This window comes from Oncorhynchus tshawytscha, linkage group LG09 (assembly GCF_018296145.1).
Source record: "Oncorhynchus tshawytscha isolate Ot180627B linkage group LG09, Otsh_v2.0, whole genome shotgun sequence".
In the NCBI taxonomy this organism is placed as follows: domain Eukaryota; kingdom Metazoa; phylum Chordata; class Actinopteri; order Salmoniformes; family Salmonidae; genus Oncorhynchus; species Oncorhynchus tshawytscha.
This window is the reverse complement of record NC_056437.1, coordinates 84,917,091-84,939,590: the sequence shown is the minus strand read 5'-3', so window position 1 is coordinate 84,939,590 and position 22,500 is coordinate 84,917,091. Positions and strand designations below refer to the sequence as shown.

At 43.5% G+C, this 22,500-nt stretch overlaps 1 protein-coding gene across 3 annotated transcripts in view; it reads left to right on the top strand.

The window, feature by feature from the left end:
• Positions 1–3,674: 3,674 nt before the first annotated feature.
• Positions 3,675–22,500, top strand: part of syt3 (synaptotagmin III) — a 75,093-nt gene continuing 56,267 nt past the window's right edge. The window contains exons 1-4 of one of the 3 annotated variants that reach the window (XM_042327761.1): positions 3,675–4,022; positions 4,219–4,260; positions 17,656–17,949; positions 18,735–19,161. In XM_042327761.1, the coding sequence (XP_042183695.1) occupies positions 19,014–19,161 (148 nt within the window). In that variant the 5' untranslated portion in view covers positions 3,675–4,022; positions 4,219–4,260; positions 17,656–17,949; positions 18,735–19,013. The remainder of the gene's footprint in view (positions 4,023–4,218; positions 4,261–17,655; positions 17,950–18,734; positions 19,162–22,500) is intronic. The other 2 variants (XM_042327760.1, XM_042327762.1) reach the window with 2 other exon arrangements.

The following is a 22,500-nucleotide window of genomic DNA, read 5'->3' as shown; positions in this document are numbered from 1 at the left end:
CTGAGTGTTTTATTCCCAGTCCGCCAATTCCCCGTCTTTCATTCTGTCTGTCTTCCTCCACATAGCCACACATAGCCACACCACACCTCTCATAGACAAAAATACACACGTACGCGCACACGCACCCATATTCCCTGTCTTCCGTTCCCTCCCCCTGCCCTGTTGGCATTTTGTCAGGGTCTGTTTGTTTCGGTTGCCCTCAGTCTCCCCCACCACCGTATACCCTCTTTAATCTGTCTTAGAAAAACCTCTGGAGGTTAATTCCTTTCTCAGAGCAGAGTGCTTTACTGGCATGGCAGCCAAATCCATACAGAAACAGTGCATCAAGCTTTAAAACGGACATCTCAACAGCGGAGCAGTTTAGCCAAAGTGACGTGATATATAGAGCATACTGTATCACCGTGGAGGAAAAACGCCTCTATCAACAGAAAGACTGCTGCTGCCACTGCTACTGTGGGTGTCTCCAGGGGATGAGACGTGCGTGTAGAGAAATATGATTTTGATTACACAATCTCACAGACACACACACGCGTCTCACCGCACGCACATGTGCCCAGGCACACACTCACTCACACATGCAAACATCCAGAAATCTGAACCTACCATAATGAGTGTGATAATGAAGTTTGGGCATTGGTTTCGAATGCGCTAAATTACAAGTTAGGAGTCTATTCTGTCCTAAGGACTGGTCATAGAGCTTCACTGGCCTCTCTCTTGCCAGTCTTCAAACACGTCTTTCAGGGACACGTCTGTCAGGGACAGGTCTGTCAGGGACACTTCTGTCAGGGACAGGTCTGTCAGGGACAGGTCTGTCAGGGACACGTCTGTCAGGGACACATCTGTCAGGGACACGTCTGTCAGGGACACGTCACAGACCCACACATGATGAGTCATTTACGTTTCCTTCCATTTAACACCTTCATTTGAAAATGTACATCTATATTTGTAATGTGACTTTAATGATGACACATGGCTTCTAATGACATGAAGGAATGAGAAAGTAAAGACCAGGGACAGAGATGGATAGAATGGACGGATGAAGGAAGAAAGAGGCAGAGAAAGAAGATAAACAGGGAGAGAGAGAGTAAAGGGGGGTGACGACTAAAGAGAGAGAAGGAAAGGGAGAGGGAAAGGGAGTAGGAGGCAGAGGGGGGAGTCACATCAAGGAAATGAAAAGCAAGGGAAGGAGAAAGAGAGGTGTGGGTGACTCGCCCTGAGAGACGGTAGTCATGGTAACATATGAAAATGAAGGGATGAAAGATGAATAGAGACTTTTGGTAAGAGAGGGCAAATACATAAAAACAAGCTGCTAATTAAATGTCACACTAAAAGTAAATGCAGAGCAGTTACTACACGAACACAGACTCAAAGGATGGTGAGGACTCTCCCTCTCTCCTATCTCTTTATATGGTGGCATGTCTGACCTGTAGTCAGCTGGGGTCACACACCATCTAGGTTCAAGGGGACAGGGTCAGGGATCAACATGACAGATCCCTCCCAAATCTTGAATATGTCAATAAACAGATCTTGAGAAAAGGAATTAACAGGATAGATCCTTAAAGACGAGTATGTATGTGTGGGTGTGCGATCAATAAGGCCAGTATTTCATGGTAAGTGTGTGTTTGTGTGCGTGTGCTCTTAAAGGGGAAGATAAGTGTCATGTCAGTGCTTGTTCTAAAAGCGACACAGTCTCAGTTTGGACAGTGGCTGCTGCTGTAGGCCAGGCTTTTAGTTTCTCTCTTCTCAATCCCATTAGCCTCTCTTCTACTCTACTTGTCCTCTTCCTATCTCACTTTTATATCCACTCTTGTCTGTTTCTGACCTGTCCTTTCACATTCTGTCTCTCTCCTCCCCTCTTTCGCACTGTATCATCCCTGTCCTCTTTCATCCTCTCTCAGCCTCTCTCTCGCTCTGTGCTCTGCAGTGACAGTTAACAGAGGCAGCTGTTTACCGTCATTTATACATCAGTCATCCCTCGCTCTGGGGGTTCTCCACTCGGACACTCTCTCTCTCCGTTCACCATCACCCTCTTTTCCTCTATGTGATCAGATGATCAGGAGAGAAGTAATTCTGACTTATTATGACTGTCTGGGACCAGATGATCAGGAGATAAATAATTATGACTTATTATGACTGTCTGTGATCAGATGATCAGGAGGGAAGTAATTCTGACTTATTATGACTGTCTGGGACCAGATGATCAGGAGAGAAGTAATTATGACTTATTATGACTGTCTGGGACCAGATGATCAGGAGAGAAGTAATTATGACTTATTATGACTGTCTGTGATCAGATGATCAGGAGGGAAGTAATTATGACTTATTATGACTGTCTTTGATCAGATGATCAGGAGAGAAGTAATTATGACTTATTATGACTGTCTGGGATCAGATGATCAGGAGGGAAGTATTTATGAATTATGACTGTCTGGGATCAGATGATCAGGAGGGAAGTAATTATGACTTATGACTGTCTGGGATCAGATGATCAGGAGGGAAGTAATTATGACTTATGATGACTGTCTGTGATCAGATGATCAGGAGGGAAGTAATTATGACTTATTATGACTGTCTGTGATCACTTGGGAGTATTAATTCCACACATATAGTTATGGTAGAAATGTGAGAATTGCCCAGTTAATACTAGAATATTTACTGTACATAACATAGATATCAGTATTGCCAGTAATATGCTATTACTCAGCTATTTTCAGCTATACTGATCATAGAGGGTTATCATTATCAGTGTTAGTCAAGCCAAAGTCTCTTGTCCCAAAAACAACCATTCTCATTGAGGTGTATCTACAAGTCATACAGCATCATATCTCATGTCAGCCCAAGAAGTTGGCATGTACCTTCAGTCCATCAGCCATGCATGGCTCCTGGCTGAGTATTCTGATTATTTGACCTAAAAAAACATTATGTCCCTTGATAGCTTGAAATGCTGAGAAGTGCTTAAAATCCCTATTTGGACGTGGGCTGGGCCATCCTAGAGGAAAGCAGACCTTATATAGCCTGGCCTACACTATATTTCAACTACCTGTATAAATAATGTGTAGATACAGCAGGCATTGCCATCTAGGCAGCTTCTACGGCCTAGTCCAGCCAAAGGACAAGGCAGTTGTCATTTTCTACAGTAAACACATTGGCAACTGTAAATGAAATCAAGAGGAAAGGGTAATCATAAATACAATGCAGTCTACAATTAACACGGTAGGTAGTAACCCAATAATAAGCCTACCATGAATAACTTGCAGATGAGAGAGATGACTTGATTTACTACAGAACTTGAAATGCCCGGTAGCCTACGTCATGAGGCGTAGTCACTCACAGCCTTATGCGATGTCTAAACTCATTCTAGTAAAATCTCATGGGCTGGCTCGGGTTGACAAAGATTAGCAACGCCACATATAGGCTACAATGGAATGCTTCCCACTACAGTTGCCAACATTGCTGCAGTTTTCAATTATTTTGGTGTTGGTGTTTTGTCACATCGTTAGATAGGCCTACAGTACACACACGAAGGGAAATTATATTATCACGAAACCATGATTTGATCCTAACGAGGTGCTGCGCGCTATCACTCGTCCGGACACCATGGCACATACGCCGTGTCCCTTTGGCGGTGGGCCGAGCCACAGTGGTCTGTCCCTATCGCACCACGCGTCTCCTCGCCTCCAGCAACACCCCCTCTCCTCCTCACACACTGCCTCTACCTTCCCCTCCCATCCCGGGGCTCTGCTCGGCTCTCTCTCCCCTCTCTACCACACATATACATCAGTATGTCTTTAGCACCGGTAGCGCTATACAGTCAGCGAGCAGAGAAGCCCGTTTAGTATTCCGAGCACAGGGGAAGAGAGGGAGGGAGGGGAGAGTGAAATACAAAGAAAAAACGAGGGTGAGAAGACAGAAAACACATTCCAAGACAAGAAAATAGGAAAGAATGAGAGGGGAGCGGAGAGATACCATATTGTTCATTTCTCCCTCTCAGTCTACCCCTCCGCCTTATTCTTCAATCCCAGGTGCAGTATTTGAACCCATTTTCCTGTCTTGGGGTAGAGGGCGGAATGTTGATTTTTAACGCGTCGCATCTGAAAAATAGGCTGGTGTTTAGATGAAAAGGGCAGGTAGGAGAGGGAACAGTTTCGGATACAACATAGAGGTTTGATGATATTTCATTGTTGTCATATTAATACACGCCTATATGTCGTTATATAGGTTCGGCTACTCACCATAATATCCTGTGTGATCTTGTGTCACGTAAGTGTTATAGTCTATCTATACTGTAGCTATGTGCCACCTAACTGACTGTATGTCTGTCCGGTTCAAATATAAATTGTATGCATATTTTGTGCAGTGATGTGCGAATGTAATCTATTCTAATTTAATGTATAGCCCATTGGTTGGAGCTTTATGACATGCATATGTAGCCTACACTGTAGGTTATCTCTCGCACAAGTGTGCAGTGTGCATAGCATGTATGTGGGTTTATATGTCTGTCGGATGTAAGCCATTGCTCTCAGATAAATCCAACTTTTGAATGCATGTATAGGTGTATAGGGCGAAACACACACGCAAGCACGCACACACACACACACACACACACACACACACACTCACACTCACACTCACACACACACACACACACACACACACACATACATACACACACACACACACACACACACACACACACACACACACACACACACACACACACACACACACACACACACACACACACACACACACACATACACACACACACAGCATGAGTAAGACAGGGGAAACATGTAGGAGCTGAAACAAGTGTTATTCCCCTCCACCCACACCCCCTTCACCCCCACCCCACCCCTCTCTCCTCTCCCTTCTCCCCCTCCCCCATCCAAGGCACAGTGGCTCTGGCTTTATGAGATAGACTTCCATAATTATGCAAATATGAATACGCTCATATGTAACCAAAGTCACAAGGATAGTCTCGATGGCTCACTGACTTTGGCGTAAATGTAAGTGAAGTATGAAGCGAGGGCTATCCACGTGCACTGTGTGGGTGGTGAGAATGTTGCCATCTTAGTATTGGACCAGTGAGCTGCTCTGCATACATGGATGTGCAGCTTCTTCCACCGGCTCTAGTCTGCACAGGAAGAGAGCGGAACCAGTATCCCAGGGTTCCTCACTGGCCTCTCGCTCAGCTTGGTGCTCGTGCTGTGTTTCCTGTGTGACGATATAGATAATTTAGACACTCGCGGGAGCAGGCCTGGAGCAGCAGAGAGCCCTGCATGCAGCACAGCAGACTTCTGTGTGTGTGTGTGTGTGTGTGTGTGTGTGTGTGTGTGTGTGTGTTTATGTGATGATGTATGGACATAAACAGAATATTGAAACCTCCAACGTCAGATAGTTGTACTAAAAGCTTGCCTATGGGCTGTTACAGGCCAGCCTGGAGTAACCTAAAGGCTGAGTCGCAGGCAGCAAAGCTATTACCTTTAGTCAATAGACATTAATACAAGGTCTTCAATCTTGGCCTTGTATTTCTAGTGCCATCTCACAGCCAAATACAGGAAGCAGTCCTCTTTTGTAGCGGTAAAGGTATTTGGTAGTATCTATTTACCCTAGTGCATCAGTTTGACACAGTTGGATGAGCAGAGAGCACAGATGATATTGGCCCAGACAGACATGACGCTGTGATGCACTGGCCTCGATAGGTAGGAAGTGATGCAAAGGTCCATGCCAGTGCTATTGAGCAAAGGTCATGACCTCTGTGTGAGTCACGGAGGGCCCTGCATCCAGTGACTTCATGTCTTAAAGGATGAGTCTTGAGGTCGGAAGTGATAGTGCGCTTATAACACAAGTCCATGGAATACAGTAGAACAGACAGCACAGAACTAAGGAGAGGATGGTAGAGTAGAGGAGAGGATGGTAGAGTAGAGGATGCTTGAGTAGAGTAGAGGATGGTAGAGTAGAGTAGAGGATGGTAGAGTAGAGTAGAGGATGGTAGAGTAGAGGAGAGGATGGTAGAGTAGAGTACAGGATGGTTGAGTAGAGTAGATAATGGTAGAGTAGAGGAGAGGATGGTAGAGTAGAGTAGAGGATGGTTGAGTAGAGGATGGTAGAGTAGAGTAGAGGATGGTAGAGTAGAGTAGAGGATGGTTGAGTAGAGTAGAGGATGGTAGAGTAGAGTACAGGATGGTTGAGTAGAGTAGATAATGGTAGAGTAGAGGAGAGGATGGTAGAGTAGAGTAGAGGATGGTTGAGTAGAGGATGGTAGAGTAGAGTAGAGGATGGTAGAGTAGAGTAGAGGATGGTTGAGTAGAGTAGAGGATGGTAGAGTAGAGTAGAGGATGGGTGAGAAGAGTAGAGGATGGTAGAGTAGAGTAGAGGATGGTAGAGTAGAGGAGAGGATGGTAGAGTAGAGTAGAGGATGGTAGAGTAGAGGATGGAGAGTAGAGTAGAGGATGGTAGAGTAGAGTAGAGTAGAGGATGGTAGAGTAGAGTAGAGGATGGTTGCGTAGAGTAGAGGATGGTAGAGTAGAGGAGAGGATGGTAGAGTAGAGTAGAGGATGGTAGAGGAGAGGATGGTAGAGTAGAGTAGAGGATGGTAGAGTAGAGTAGAGGATGGTAGATTAGAGTAGAGGATGGTAGAGTAGAGGAGAGGATGGTAGAGGAGAGGATGGTAGAGTAGAGGATGGTTGAGGAGAGGAGAGGATGGTAGAGGAGAGGATGGTAGAGGAGAGGATGGTAGAGTGGAGAAGAGAATGGTAGAGTAGAGGAGAGGATGGTAGAGGAGAGGAGAGGATGGTAGAGGAGAGGAGAGGATGGTAAAGTAGAGGAGAGGATGGTAGAGGAGAGGAGAGGATGGTAGAATAGAGGAGAGGATGGTCGAGGAGAGAAGAGGATGGTAGAGTAGAGAAGAGGATGGTAGAAGAGAGGAGAGGATGGTAGAGGAGAGGATGGTAAAGTAGAGGAGAGGATGGTAGAGAAGAGGAGAGGATGGTAGAGTAGATGAGAAGATGGTAGAGGAGAGGAGAGGATGGTAGAGGAGAGGATGGTAGAGGAGAGGAGAGGATGGTAGAGGAGAGGATGGTAGAGGAGAGTATGGTAGAGTAGAGGAGAGGATGGTATAGTAGAGGAGAGGATGGTAGAGTAGAGGATGGTAGAGTAGAGGAGAGGATGGTAGAGTAGAGGAGAGGATGGTAGAGGAGAGGAGAGGATGGTAGAGTGAGGAGAAGATGGTAGAGGGGATGGGAGAGGAGAGGAGAGGATGGTAGAGGAGAGGAGAGGAGAGGATGGTAGAGTAGAGGAGAGGATGTAGAGGAGAGGAGAGGATGGTAGAGTAAAGGAGAAGATGGTAGAGTAGAGGAGAGGATGGTAGAGGAGAGGAAAGGATGGTAGAGTAGAGCAGAGTATAGTAGAGTAGAGGGATGGTAGAGTAGAGTAGAGGATGGTAGAGGAGAGGATGGTAGAGTAGAGTAGAGGATGGTAGAGAGAGGATGGTAGAGTAGAGTAGAGGATGGTAGAGTAGAGGATGGTAAAGTAGATGGTAGAGGAGAGGATGGTAGAGTAGAGTAGAGGATGATAGAGGAGAGGAGAGGATGGTAAAGTAGAGGAGAGGATGGTAGAGTAGAGTAGAGGATGGTAGAGTAGAGGAGAGGATGGTAAAGGAGAGGAGAGGATGGTAGAGTACAGGATGGTAGAGTAGAAGAGAGGATGGTAAAATAGAGTAGAGGATGGTAGAGTAGAGAAGAGGATGGTAAAGTAGAGGAGAGGATGGTAGAGTAGAGTAGAGGATGGTAGAGTAGAGGAGAGGATGGTAAAGGAGAGGAGAGGATGGTAGAGTACAGGATGGTAGAGTAGAAGAGAGGATAGTAGAGTAGAGGATGGTAGAGTAGAGAAGAGGATGGTAAATGAGAGGAGAGGATATAGAGTAGAGGATGGTAGAGTAGAGTAGAGGATGGTAAAGTAGAGTAGAGGATGGTAAAATAGAGTAGAGGATGGTAGAGTAGAGAAGAGGATGGTAAAGGAGAGGAGAGGATGGTAGTGTAGAGTAGAGGATGGTAGAGTAGAGGATGGTAGAGGAGAGTAGAGGATGGTAGAGTAGAGAAGAGGATGGTAAATGAGAGGAGAGGATTATAGTGTAGAGGATGGTAGAGGAGAGGATGGTAGAGTAGAGGATGGTAGAGTAGAGGAGAGGATGGTAGAGTAGAGTAGAGGATGGTAGAGTAGAGGATGGTAGAGGAGAGGAGAGGATGGTAAAGGAGAGGAGAGGATGGTAGAGTAGAGGATGGTAGAGGTGAGGAGAGGATGGTAGAGTAGAGGAGAGGATGGTAGAGTACAGTAGAGGATGGTAGAGTATAGTAGAGGATGGTAGAGTAGAGGATGGTAGAGGAGAGGAGAGGATGGTAAAGTAGAGTAGAGGATGGTAGAGTAGAGAAGAGGATGGCAAAGGAGAGGAGAGGATGGTAGAGTAGAGGATGGTAGAGGAGAGGAGAGGAAGGTAGAGTAGAGGATAGGATGGTAGAGTAGAGGATGGTATAGTAGAGTAGAGGATGGTAGAGTAGAGTAGAGGATGGTAGAGGAGAGGAGAGGTGAGGATGGTAGAGTAGAGTAGAGGATGGTAGAGTAGAAGAGAGGATGGTAGAGTAGAGGAGAGGATGGTAAAGGAGAGGAGAGGATGGTAGAGTAGAGGAGAGGATGGTAGAGTAGAGTAGAGGATGGTAGAGTAGAGGATGGTAGAGTAGAGGAGAGGATGGTAAAGGAGAGGATGGTAGAGTAGAGGAGAGGATGGTAAAGGAGAGGAGAGTATGGTAGAGTACAGGATGGTAGAGTAGAGGATGGTAGAGTAGAAGAGAGGATGGTAAAGTAGAGTAGAGGATGGTAGAGTAGAGAAGAGGATGGTAAATGAGAGGAGAGGATATAGAGTAGAGGATGGTAGAGTAGAGTAGAGGAGAGGATGGTAAAGTCGAGTAGAGGATGGTAAAGTAGAGTAGAGGATGGTAGAGTAGAGAAGAGGATGGTAAAGGAGAGGAGAGGATGGTAAAGGAGAGGAGAGGATGGTAGAGTAGAGTAGAGTAGAGTAGAGGATGGTAGAGTAGAGAAGAGGATGGTAAAGGAGAGGAGAGGATTATAGTGTAGAGGATGGTAGAGGAGAGAAGAGGATGGTAAAGGAGAGGAGAGGATGGTAAAGGAGAGGAGAGGATGGTAGAGTAGAGTAGAGGATGGTAGAGGAGAGTAGAGGATGGTAAAGGAGAGGAGTGGATGGTAGAGTAGAGTAGAGGATGGTAGAGTAGAGAAGAGGATGGTAAAGCAGAGGAGAGGATGGTAGAGTAGAGTAGAGGATGGTAGAGGAGAGGAGAGGATGGTAGAGTAGAGTAGAGGATGGTTGAGTAGAGAAGAGGATGGTAAAGGAGAGGAGAGGATTATAGTGTAGAGGATGGTAGAGGAGAGAATGGTAGAGTAGAGGAGAGGATGGTAGAGTAGAGTAGAGGATGGTAGAGTAGAGAAGAGGATGGTAAAGGAGAGGAGAGGATTATAGTGTAGAGGATGGTAGAGGAGAGAATGGTAGAGTAGAGGAGAGGATGGTAGAGTAGAGTAGAGGATGGTAGAGTAGAGAAGAGGATGGTAAAGGAGAGGAGAGGATGGTAGAGGTGAGGAGAGGATGGTAGAGTAGAGGAGAGGATGGTAGAGTACAGTAGAGGATGGTAGAGTAGAGTAGAGGATGGTAGAGTAGAGGATGGTAGAGGAGAGGAGAGGATGGTAGAGTAGAGTAGAGGATGGTAGAGTAGAGTAATGGATGGTAGAGTAGAGGAGAAGATGGTAGAGTAGAGGAGAGGATGGTAGAGGAGAGTAGAGGATGGTAGAGTAGAGTAGAGGATGGTAGAGTAGAGGAGAAGATGGTAGAGTAGAGGAAAGGATGGTAAAGGAGAGGAGAGGATGGTAGAGTAGAGGATGGTAGAGGAGAGAGAAGGATGGTAGAGAGGATGGTAGAGTAGAGTGGTAGAGTAGAGTAGAGGATGGTAGAGTAGAGTAGATGGTAGAGTAGAGGATGGTAGAGGAGAGGATGGTAGAGTAGAGGAGGTAGGATGGGATGGTAGAGTAGAGTAGAGGATGGTAGAGTAGAGTAGAGGATGGTAGAGTAGAGGATGGTAGAGGAGAGGATGGTAGAGTAAAGTAGAGGATGGTAGAGTAGAGAAGAGGATGGTAATGGAGAGGAGAGGATGGTAGAGTAGAGAAGAGGATGGTAAATGAGAGGAGAGGATATAGAGTAGAGGATGGTAGAGTAGAGTAGAGGAGAGGATGGTAAAGTCGAGTAGAGGATGGTAAAGTAGAGTAGAGGATGGTAGAGTAGAGAAGAGGATGGTAAAGGAGAGGAGAGGATGGTAAAGGAGAGGAGAGGATGGTAGAGTAGAGTAGAGTAGAGTAGAGTAGAGTAGAGTAGAGTAGAGGATGGTAGAGTAGAGAAGAGGATGGTAAAGGAGAGGAGAGGATTATAGTGTAGAGGATGGTAGAGGAGAGAAGAGGATGGTAAAGGAGAGGAGAGGATGGTAAAGGAGAGGAGAGGATGGTAGAGTAGAGTAGAGGATGGTAGAGGAGAGTAGAGGATGGTAAAGGAGAGGAGTGGATGGTAGAGTAGAGTAGAGGATGGTAGAGTAGAGAAGAGGATGGTAAAGCAGAGGAGAGGATGGTAGAGTAGAGTGGTAGAGAGATGGTAGAGGAGAGGAGAGGATGGTAGAGTAGAGTAGAGGATGGTTGAGTAGAGAAGAGGATGGTAAAGAGAGAGGAGAGGATTATAGTGTAGAGGATGGTAGAGGAGAGAATGGTAGAGTAGAGGAGAGGATGGTAGAGTAGAGTAGAGGATGGTAGAGTAGAGAAGAGGATGGTAAAGGAGAGGAGAGGATTATAGTGTAGAGGATGGTAGAGGAGAGAATGGTAGAGGTAGAGGAGAGGATGGTAGAGTAGAGTAGAGGAGGTAGAGAGAGAAGAGGGATGGTAAAGGAGAGGAGAGGATGGTAGAGGTGAGGTAGAGGATGGTAGAGTAGAGGAGAGGATGGTAGAGTACAGTAGAGGATGGTAGAGTAGAGTAGAGGATGGTAGAGTAGAGGATGGTAGAGGAGAGGAGAGGATGGTAGAGTAGAGTAGAGGATGGTAGAGTAGAGTAATGGATGGTAGAGTAGAGGAGAAGATGGTAGAGTAGAGGAGGATGGTAGAGAGGTGGTAGAGTAGAGTAGAGGATGGTAGAGTAGAGAGAGGATGGTAGAGTAGAGGAGAAGATGGTAGAGGAGGGAGAGGATGGTAAAGGAGAGGAGAGGATGGTAGAGAGTAGAGGATGGTAGAGGTGAGGAGAGGGATGGTAGAGTAGAGGAGAGGATGGTAGAGTACAGTAGAGGATGGTAGAGTAGAGTAGAGGATGGTAGAGTAGAGGATGGTAGAGTAGAGGAGAGGAGGGTAGGGAGAGTAGAGGAGAGGATGGTAGAGTAGAGTAGAGGATGGTAGAGTAGAGTAGAGGATGGTAGAGTAGAGGATGGTAGAGGAGAGGATGGTAGAGTAGAGTAGAGGATGGTAGAGTAGAGAAGAGGATGGTAATGGAGAGGAGAGGATGGTAGAGTAGAATAGAGGATGGTAAAGTAGAGTAGAGGATGGTAGAGTAGAGGAGAGGATGGTAGAGGAGAGTAGAGGATGGTAGAGTAGAGTAGAGGAGAGTATGGTAGAGTAGAGGAGAGGATGGTAGAGTAGAGGAGATGATGGTATAGTAGAGTAATGGATGGTAGAGTAGAGGAGAAGATGGTAGAGTAGAGGAGAGGATGGTAGAGTAGAGGAGAGGATGGTAGAGTAGAGGAGAGGATGGTAGAGTAGAGAGGATGGTAGAGGAGAGGGATGGTAGAGTAGAGGAGAGGTATGAGTAGAGGAGAGGATGGTAGAGTAGAGGAGATGATGGTATAGTAGAGTAATGGATGGTAGAGTAGAGGAGAAGATGGTAGAGTAGAGGAGAGATGGTAGAGATGGAGAGGATGGTAGAGGAGAGGATGGTAGAGTAGAGAGTAGAGGATGGTAGAGTAGAGGAGAAGATGGTAGAGTAGAGGAGAGGATGGTAGAGTAGAGGATGGTAGAGTAGAGGAGAGGATGGTAGAGTAGAGGATGGTAGAGGTGAGGAGAGGATGGTAGAGTAGAGGAGAGGATGGTAGAGTTCAGTAGAGGATGGTAGAGTAGAGTAGAGGATGGTAGAGTAGAGGATGGTAGAGGAGAGGAGAGGATGGTAGAGTAGAGGATGGTAGAGTAGAGAAGAGGATGGCAAAGGAGAGGAGAGGATGGTAGAGTAGAGGATGGTAGAGTAGAGAAGAGGATGGCAAAGGAGAGGAGAGGATGGTAGAGTAGAGGAGAGGATGGTAGAGTAGAGGAGAGTATGGTAGAGTAGAGTAGAGGATGGTAGAGTAGAGAAGAGGATGGTAGAGTAGAGTACGGTAGAGTAGAGGAGAGGATGGTAGAGTAGAGGAGAGGATGGTAGAGGAGAGGATGGTAGAGTAGAGTACGGTAGAGTAGAGGAGAGGATGGTAGAGTAGAGGAGAGGATGGTTGAGTAGAGGATGGTTGAGTAGAGGATGGTTGAGTAGAGGATGGTAGAGGAGAGTAGAGGATGGTAGAGTAGAGTAGAGGATGGTAGAGTAGAGGAGAAGATGGTAGAGTAGAGGAGAGGATGGTAGAGTAGAGTAGAGAAGGGCAGTATCCTAAAGAACTCAAGAGAAGAGGACAGAGCTGTGCTTTTTAAAGTGAAGTATTGAAATAGAAAACTATATAATCATATTGTTATGAAAATGCATTATGTGAAATTAATCAAACACTCTGCATACGGTGGAATATCCTGTTGCTTTTTAAGCTACTAGATGTGTAACATCATAATAGGTCATCTTTCCTCAGGAGAAACCAAAACGTTCCTGAAAGTAATGAGAGGTAGATTTGAGATGACTACAGGTAAAAGAAACCAAAACGTTCCTGAAAGTAATGAAAGGTAGATTTGAGATGACTACAGGTAAAAGAAACCAAAACGTTCCTGAAAGTAATGAGAGGTAGATTTGAGATGACTACAGGTAAAAGAAACCAAAACGTTCCTGAAAGTAATGAGAGGTAGATTTGAGATGACTACAGGTAAAAGAAACCAAAACGTTCCTGAAAGTAATGAGAGGTAGATTTGAGATGACTACAGGTAAAAGAAACCAAAACGTTCCTGAAAGTAATGAAAGGTAGATTTGAGATGACTACAGGTAAAAGAAACCAAAACGTTCCTGAAAGTAATGAGAGGTAGATTTGAGATGACTACAGGTAAAAGAAACCAAAACGTTCCTGAAAGTAATGAGAGGTAGATTTGAGATGACTACAGGTAAAAGAAACCAAAACGTTCCTGAAAGTAATGAGAGGTAGATTTGAGATGACTACAGGTAAAAGAAACCAAAACGTTCCTGAAAGTAATGAGAGGTAGATTTGAGATGACTACAGGTAAAAGAAACCAAAACGTTCCTGAAAGTAATGAGAGGTAGATTTGAGATGACTACAGGTAAAAGAAACCAAAACGTTCCTGAAAGTAATGAGAGGTAGATTTGAGATGACTACAGGTAAAAGAAACCAAAACGTTCCTGAAAGTAATGAGAGGTAGATTTGAGATGACTACAGGTAAAAGAAACCAAAACGTTCCTGAAAGTAATGAGAGGTAGATTTGAGATGACTACAGGTAAAAGAAACCAAAACGTTCCTGAAAGTAATGAGAGGTAGATTTGAGATGACTACAGGTAAAAGAAACCAAAACGTTCCTGAAAGTAATGAGAGGTAGATTTGAGATGACTACAGGTAAAAGAAACCAAAACGTTCCTGAAAGTAATGAGAGGTAGATTTGAGATGACTCTACAGGTAAAAGATCACAAAAAGAGGAGGGAGCTAATAGAAAAGAATCCCATCAGCTTCATTGAGATGCGGCTGAAACATCCCATTAGTTGTACCTCATGGATTACCTCTCTTTGTCTCTTCTTGCATCGTGCAAATTTTCACACAACCTGTCTTTGCTCATTTACATTTTCTCTCACTCAAACACATAGGTTGTCGTTTTTCAGACAGAGCATTACTTCGAATAGCAAAGGAATTCTGTTAAAAGGTAACAGTTGCTGAGCCTGTAGAGTGAAAGTCAGCCATGCAAATGAGAAGGTGACGATGAAATCTTCTAAACCCATCCAAATGATTGATTTGTCTCTGAAAGTAATCCAAACTGCTTCGCCCTTTGGTCGAATTCACCACTTCTGTTGCGGTGAAAGGAAAAGTGAAGTCCCTCAAGAAAGACTGACGTCTGATGTGAAATAATGTGCAATATTTCAAAGGACGTGCTGACATTACCATAATCTCTGCATAATAGTCGCTACACAGCAGGTAATGTGATATTATACTAATTTTGACATAATGCAAAGCTGTGATGTTGAACGTATTCTGTATGAGAGACATACTGTGTCAGGCTCAGGTGTGATGCCTTCCTCTGAAGAGGAAACCCAGTGAATGAGCTGAGATTTACGCTCCTCTCCTATGATCCCCTGTGTGTGAAATGGGTGCCTTTTGGGTTTCAATGTGTCACAGTTCACACATTCACTCCTCTCCTCCTCTTCTGCCTTTTTGGCTTTTCTTAACAAATGAACAAACTGGCACAACCTCAGAGATTCATCACACTCTAGAGAGAGAAAAGGCCCTGAGAGCATGCCCAGAATCAGTTGTCCCAAAGCAAATACAAGCCTCACCCATTATAGGCCCAATGAAACATCTGGCCTAAAACCAGTGCTTAGGTGCACTTTCAGTCAACATCATTCATCACATGTTAAATGTGTTTAGCTGGAGGGGGTCTCTGATTGGACAGTGACTTTACTAACCATCTGTTTTTTGCCATAAGATTGGGCAGTAGCCTTGGTTATCCGTCTCTGACCTTAGTGGGCGCCTGGCTGCTCTCTGCTACATGATTGGACAGTGACCTTACTGGTGCCAGATTAATGTTTTGTGATTGGAACGTGACCTTCCTGGTTCCCGAGTCCATGTTGGGTGTTTGAGCAGTGAATTTACCACCATTTTGTGATTGGACAGTGACCTCACACCACTTACCTATTCTCTGTTGTTTGATTGGACAGTGACCTTCCTGGTTGCCTAGTCTGTCTATTGTGATTGGACAGAGCACGTCCTTGGTTTTCCAGTCTCTGTAGTGTGATTAGACAAATACCTTCCCTGCTGTCCCGTCGCTGTAGTGCGATTGGACAGTGACCTTCCTGGTTGACCGGTCTCTGTTGGTGTATTGGTTGCCTAAGGTTATTGATTTAAAACAGGGCAGCAGTCAATGGAATGTCTGTGGGAGGTTTGTGTTCCTTTGTGGCTGTGAGCGTCTCAGTATAGAGTGTTGTATGGAGGAAGAGATGAGTCTGTACGTGTCTGATATTTATCAGTAAATAATGAGGCTCTGTAAATATTTTGCTTCTAGTAAATTGCACAGCCAGACCTTGATTACTATTGTTGCTATGTCACCAACACTGCCTCCTGCTCCATTCCTTTCTACTTACCTTTCATCTCCTCCTCTCCCTCCTTTCATCTAATGTCCATATCGCTCCTTTCTCTCCCCTCTTTCTCATACCATCTCATTCTCTCTCACAGACACATCCATACACATTCTCTTTCTCATACCATCTCATTCTCTCTCACAGACACATCCATACACATTCTCTTTCTCATAGCATCTCATTCTCTCTCACAGACACATCCATACACATTCTCTTTCTCATACCATCTCATTCTCTCTCACAGACACATCCATACACATTCTCTTTCTCATACCATCTCATTCTCTCTCACAGACACATCCATACACATTCTCTTTCTCATACCATCTCATTCTCTCTCACAGACACATCCATACACATTCTCTTTCTCATACCATCTCATTCTCTCTCACAGACACATCCATACACATTCTCTTTCTCATAACATCTCATTCTCTCTCACAGACACATCCATACACATTCTCTTTCTCATACCATCTCATTCTCTCTCACAGACACATCCATACACATTCTCTTTCTCATAGCACCTCATTCTCTCTCACAGACACATCCATACACATTCTCTTTCTCATACCATCTCATTCTCTCTCACAGACACATCCATACACATTCTCTTTCTCATAGCATCTCATTCTCTCTCACAGACACATCCATACACATTCTCTTTCTCATAGCATCTCATTCTCTCTCACAGACACATCCATACACATTCTCTTTCTCATAGCATCTCATTCTCTCTCACAGACACATCCATACACATTCTCTTTCTCATAGCATCTCATTCTCTCTCACAGACACATCCATACACATTCTCTTTCTCATAGCATCTCATTCTCTCTCACAGACACATCCATACACATTCTCTTTCTCATAACATCTCATTCTCTCTCACAGACACATCCATACACATTCTCTTTCTCATACCATCTCATTCTCTCTCACAGACACATCCATACACATTCTCTTTCTCTCCCCTCTCTTTTCCTCCCCCTGATGTTCTTGCTGCCATTTGAGAGGACCAGTTTGGTGCCAGACAGCCATTCCTCAGATTGAGATATGCTGGGTTTTAAAGTCACACTCAGAAAGATTTACTATCTCAGTCTGGATGGAGGGGAGTGGAGCGGGGATACAGACTGGGGTGTTGGGTTGGGGGTAGCGTTTTAATACGCTAATCTCAGACTCATTTTTTACAATGGAGCGAGCTGAGATGGACAGATAAATGGACCTGGTTGAGTCTGAGTTTCCTTTCTGAACCTGTTCCAGACGAATTGACGAACCTAATATGCCTATCAGAAGTTTTCAGATAGAGAGAAAGAGTGTGTTTGAGAGAGAGTGAGAGAGAGATGAGGAAGGAGAAATGGCACCAACATGTCCTGTCCTGAGTCTTGTCCTGATTGAAATGTGTCTCTTCTTAATGCTGTGATGGATTGATGGATTGATGGCCAGGGAGATAGATGGACAAAAAAGCAACACTTTGCTAGGGAGGTTGTCAGTCACTGTACATAGACTGATGCTGACATTTCACAGAACCAGAATCATTAATGATAAATAGATGTTCCTTTGGCCGAACAGGGTTCTCATTGGACAAGTGGGCCTACCTCTCACTGATACGACGTCTCATTGGACGTTCTGGCAGCAGACACCTCACTGATGAGAAATCTTATTACAGATTGCCAGTTATTACTGTGAATGTAGACATTCATTCATTTATGTATTTTTAGACATATTTCTACCATATATCCCTGCAGACACACAGACTGTGAGAAAGGGAGAGAGCTATAGAGAACGAGAAAGTTGGGACATTGACCTGCTTTTTGGAGACAGAATGAGTTCAAAACAAAGGGAGAATGTTAAGGAGCTCTGGAAATAGAGTTCTCTGACAAAAGGACAAAGAGGACACAACGTCTGTCTGTATGTGCACTGAAACACTAACAGTCCTGGAATTTTACATTCTGTGTACTACTGAGAGCATCAAAACAACAAGAGACAAATTCAATGTAATACCCTTGTGTAACCATTGTAATACAATCTCTATCACAATCTCTGTGGATTTTGTTCTTGACCTCATTCAGTAATGTGTTGTCATTGTCTTTCAGGTGATGTTGGAGCCATTTTTAAGACATTCTATGAATCTAGGTTGGAGGAAAACCAGGAAAACTACTGCATTCCATTCAATCTGCTTGGAACTACATTACCCAGAGCTGAACCGTGCTCTAAATGCTGTTAGAGCTATCCCTATCTCTGTGACATTAGAAAAAGAAGAACACAAACTAGTATAAGGTTATGACTTTGTTGGAAGCATAACCAAGTGTTGTTCAGCTGTATCTTGGTGGAGAAGACATTTCAAACAGGACAGGGACTCCTAGGCTTTACAAACAACTCTAATACAGGTATGTTGACATAAAACAGAAATAAAAATGTACCATAAACCAGGTTTCCATCCAACCATTAAACGCAGATGAATTACCTGACATATAAAAAAAAGTCAAGGCTGATGGAAACAGGAAATGTCCGACAGACAATTTGTTCATTCGACATGTTGGGATCTTTTTGTGTCTGTAAAACTAGTTATCTGAGAAATGGTAACGGGAATGCCTTCATGCGCAAATATTGATATAATAACCATCGTATCGAAAATAAACTTGGAGTCACGCGATGACCTCCCACCACGACAGGGAAGAGCAGGAAAGGTTTACAGGCAGATCATGAACTTCACTTGGTGGTTAAGTGCACGTTGATCATGCAAATTTCCAAGAAGATAAATATCGAGGGTAGGCTATTATTTGAATTCTGGGGATATGATGATCGGTGCTTGGCTGCCAATTATCTTATCAGTGAACTTGTCTAGAGAGCATGCGCCAAAACCTGATTGGCCCAGAATGCTATTTATCGCAACAGTTTTTGTGACAAAACCATCTGTACCCCATTTAATTGACATGTTTTATCCGGTACATAGGAACTTAACCACAAAAGTGAGATTTACCACACACAGACTTTTATCCACAATGGGTTAGTTTGATGGAAACTCACCTCTGGTGGGAAAATGGACATAATTGTTTTATGCAGATTTGAGAATATTTGCATGAAAACACCAATTGGTACAATGATAACAGTACCTATTTATACATCGTCTTTCATCTTCTTTTTCCTCATCTTTTCCATTCATTCCTCTCAGGAAAAGACAAAGGGGTGGGTTTGGCTCACACATTTATGGGTGTGTCAAACATGGAGGGTCTCTGCTAGACTCCGCCTAAGTAGACAGCACCTGACAGAGCCCCTCCCCTTATTCCCGGATTGGTCCAATCTCCCCCGGGCCCACCCATTTCTCCAGACCCTCCAAGGAACGTGGTCGGATCCAACCTCTTCTCACCCAGGTGCCGTCCGTTTGGTGAGGGCGGCGAGTGCTGTGCTGTGATTGGTTGACTGCGGGTGGGAGTGCAATGCGGATTGGAGGATGTCGGGGGACTGGGATGAAGACCACCTGTGTAAGAAGGCACTCACTCTGGTGGAGGAGTTGTGCTTACACTCCTCAGCGAAGGACAGCCATGAAGCCAGCTGCCGAGACTTCGTCTACATGATGAGGGGACAGCAGCACGAAACAGGTAACAACATAGTAACATACAGTAACATACAGGAATCATTCACATATACTAACATACAGTAACATACAGGAATCATTCACATACACTAACATACAGTAACATACAGGAATCATTCACATACACTAACATACAGTAACATACATGCATCATTAACAACACACTAACATACAGTAACATACAGGAATCATTAACAACACACTAATATACAGTAACATACAGGAATCATTAACAACACACTAACATACAGTAACATACAGGAATCATTACCAACACAGTAACATACAGGAACATATATGAATCATTAACAACACACTAACACACAGTAACATACAGTAACATACAGGAATCATTAACAACACAGTAACATACAGTGGCATACAGTAACATACAGTAACATACAGTAACATACAGGAATCATTAACAACACAGTAACATACAGTAACATATATGAATCATTAACAACACACTAACACACAGTAACATACAGTAACATACAGTAACATACAGGAATCATTAACAACACACTAACACACAGTAACATACAGGAATCATTAACAACACAGTAACATACAGTAACATACAGTAACATACAGTAACATACAGGATTCATTAACAACACAGTAACATACAGTAACATATATGAATCATTAACAACACACTAACACACAGTAACATACAGTAACACACAGTAACATACAGTAACATACAGGAATCATTAACAACACACTAACATACAGTAACATACAGGAATCATTAACAACACAGTAACACACAGGAATCATACAGTAACACACAGGAATCATACAGTAACATACAGGAATCATACAGTAACATACAGGAATCATACAGTAACACACAGGAATCATTAATAACACACTAACATACAGTAACATACAGGAATCATTAACAACACAGTAACATACAGTAACACATAGGAATCATTAACAGAGTAACGGGAATGCGGGAATCATTAACAGAGTAACATACAGGAATAATTAACAACACAATAACATACAGTAACATACAGGAATCATTATAAACACAGTAGCATACAGGAGTCATTAACAACACAGTAACATACAGTAACATACAGGAATCATTAACACACAGTAACATACAAAAACATACAGGAATCAATAACAACACAGTAACATACAATAACATACAGGAATCATTAACAACACACTAACATACATGAATCAACAACACAGTAACATACAGAAACATACAGGAATCATTAACAACACACTAACATACATGAATCAACAACACAGTAACATACAGAAACATACAGGAATCATTAACAACACACTAACATACATGAATCAACAACACAGTAACATACAGAAACATACAGGAATCATTAACAACACACTAACATACATGAATCAACAACACAGTAACATACAAAAACATACAGGAATCAATAACAACACACTAACATACAGTAACATATAGGAATCATTAACAACACACTAACATACAGTAACATACAGGAATCATTAGCAACACACTAACACACAGTAACATACAGGAATCATTAACAACACACTAACATACAGTAACATACAGGAATCATTAGCAACACACTAACACACAGTAACATACAGGGATCATTAACAACACAGTAACATACAGGAATCATTAACAACAAACTAACATACAGTAACATACAGGAATCATTAACAACAGCCTAACATACAGTAACATACGGGAATCATTAACAGAGTAACATACAGGAATCATTAAAAACACAATAACATACGTGAATCAACAACACAGTAACATGCAGAAACATACAGGAATCATTAACAACACAGTAACAAACAGTAACATACAGGAATCATTATAAACATAGTAACACACAGTAACATACAGTAACATACTTGAATCATTAACAACACACAGTGACATACAGAAACATATAGGGATCATTAACAACACAGTAACATACAGAAACATATAGGGATCATTAACAACACAGTAACATACAGAAACATATAGGGATCATTAACAACACAGTAACATACAGGAATCATTAACAACACACAGTGACATACAGTAACATATAGGGATCATTAACAACACAGTAACATACAGAAACATATAGGGATCATTAACAACACAGTAACATACAGAAACATATAGGGATCATTAACAACACAGTAACATACAGGAATCATTAACAACACACAGTGACATACAGTAACATATAGGGATCATTAACAACACAGTAACATACAGAAACATATAGGGATCATTAACAACACAGTAACATACAGGAATCATTAACAACACACAGTGACATACAGTAACATATAGGGATCATTAACAACACACTAACATACAGGAATCATTAGCCATGTGTTTTTCTGTCCAAGTGACATTAGCAAGAAAAAATCCCAGGTAAAACTCCTGGCCGTAGTAATGTGTATTGTGGGATAGAGCAGAATATCCTGAAGAAGAGTTATTATCTGGGTTCTGATGCCAGGGTTGCCCTGAGGGGCTGGCTAGCACCCCCACAACAAATCAGGGCACCTCCGGAACACTTTGAAATATTCATGTGACAATTTCAAATTGATAACGAAGGTCCAGCCCTCTGTTTATAGGGCAAACCAAAGAGTCCAAGTGCGATCCCAACCGGGCTAATTGTAAATATGGAGCATCGTCCCAGATCCCTTTGAATGAATTCTACACAGATAGATTAGAGGGGATGCATGTGGATCAGTGTGCAGTAGTGTAGATTAGAGGGGATGCATGTGGATCAGTGTGCAGTAGTGTAGATTAGAGGGGATGCATGTGGATCAGTGTGCAGTAGTGTAGATTAGAGGGGATGCATGTGGATCAGTGTGCAGTAGTGTAGATTAGAGGGGATGCGTGTGGATCAGTGTGCTGTAGTGTAGATTAGAGGGGATGCGTGTGGATCAGTGTGCTGTAGTGTAGATTAGAGGGGATGCGTGTGGATCAGTGTGCTGTAGTGTGGATTAGGCTGGATCTGCTGCATGGAGCACCTAGAGATTTGTGTGACACAGTGCAGGATGTCATCATGCAGTGGGTTTGGTGGGAGGCGTTAGCGGCTAGCCTCTGGGTAATGACGTGATAAACCAAAGCAAGGGCCTCTGGGCAGTACAGGATCCACCATCCGTCTCCTGTCTGTCAATCAATGGCTTGTGTAAGCAGGGTGGGTGTGAGCTGTTTGATGTTCTGCCTGAAAAACTCCCAGTCGGATACATCACTTACTGATTGACAGCCGGTGTCAATCTGCCCCATGCTGGGTTTCTGTCTCAGAAGAACCACCCCCGCCCGCCTCCGCCAAGCTACCCCCCTCACACACACACA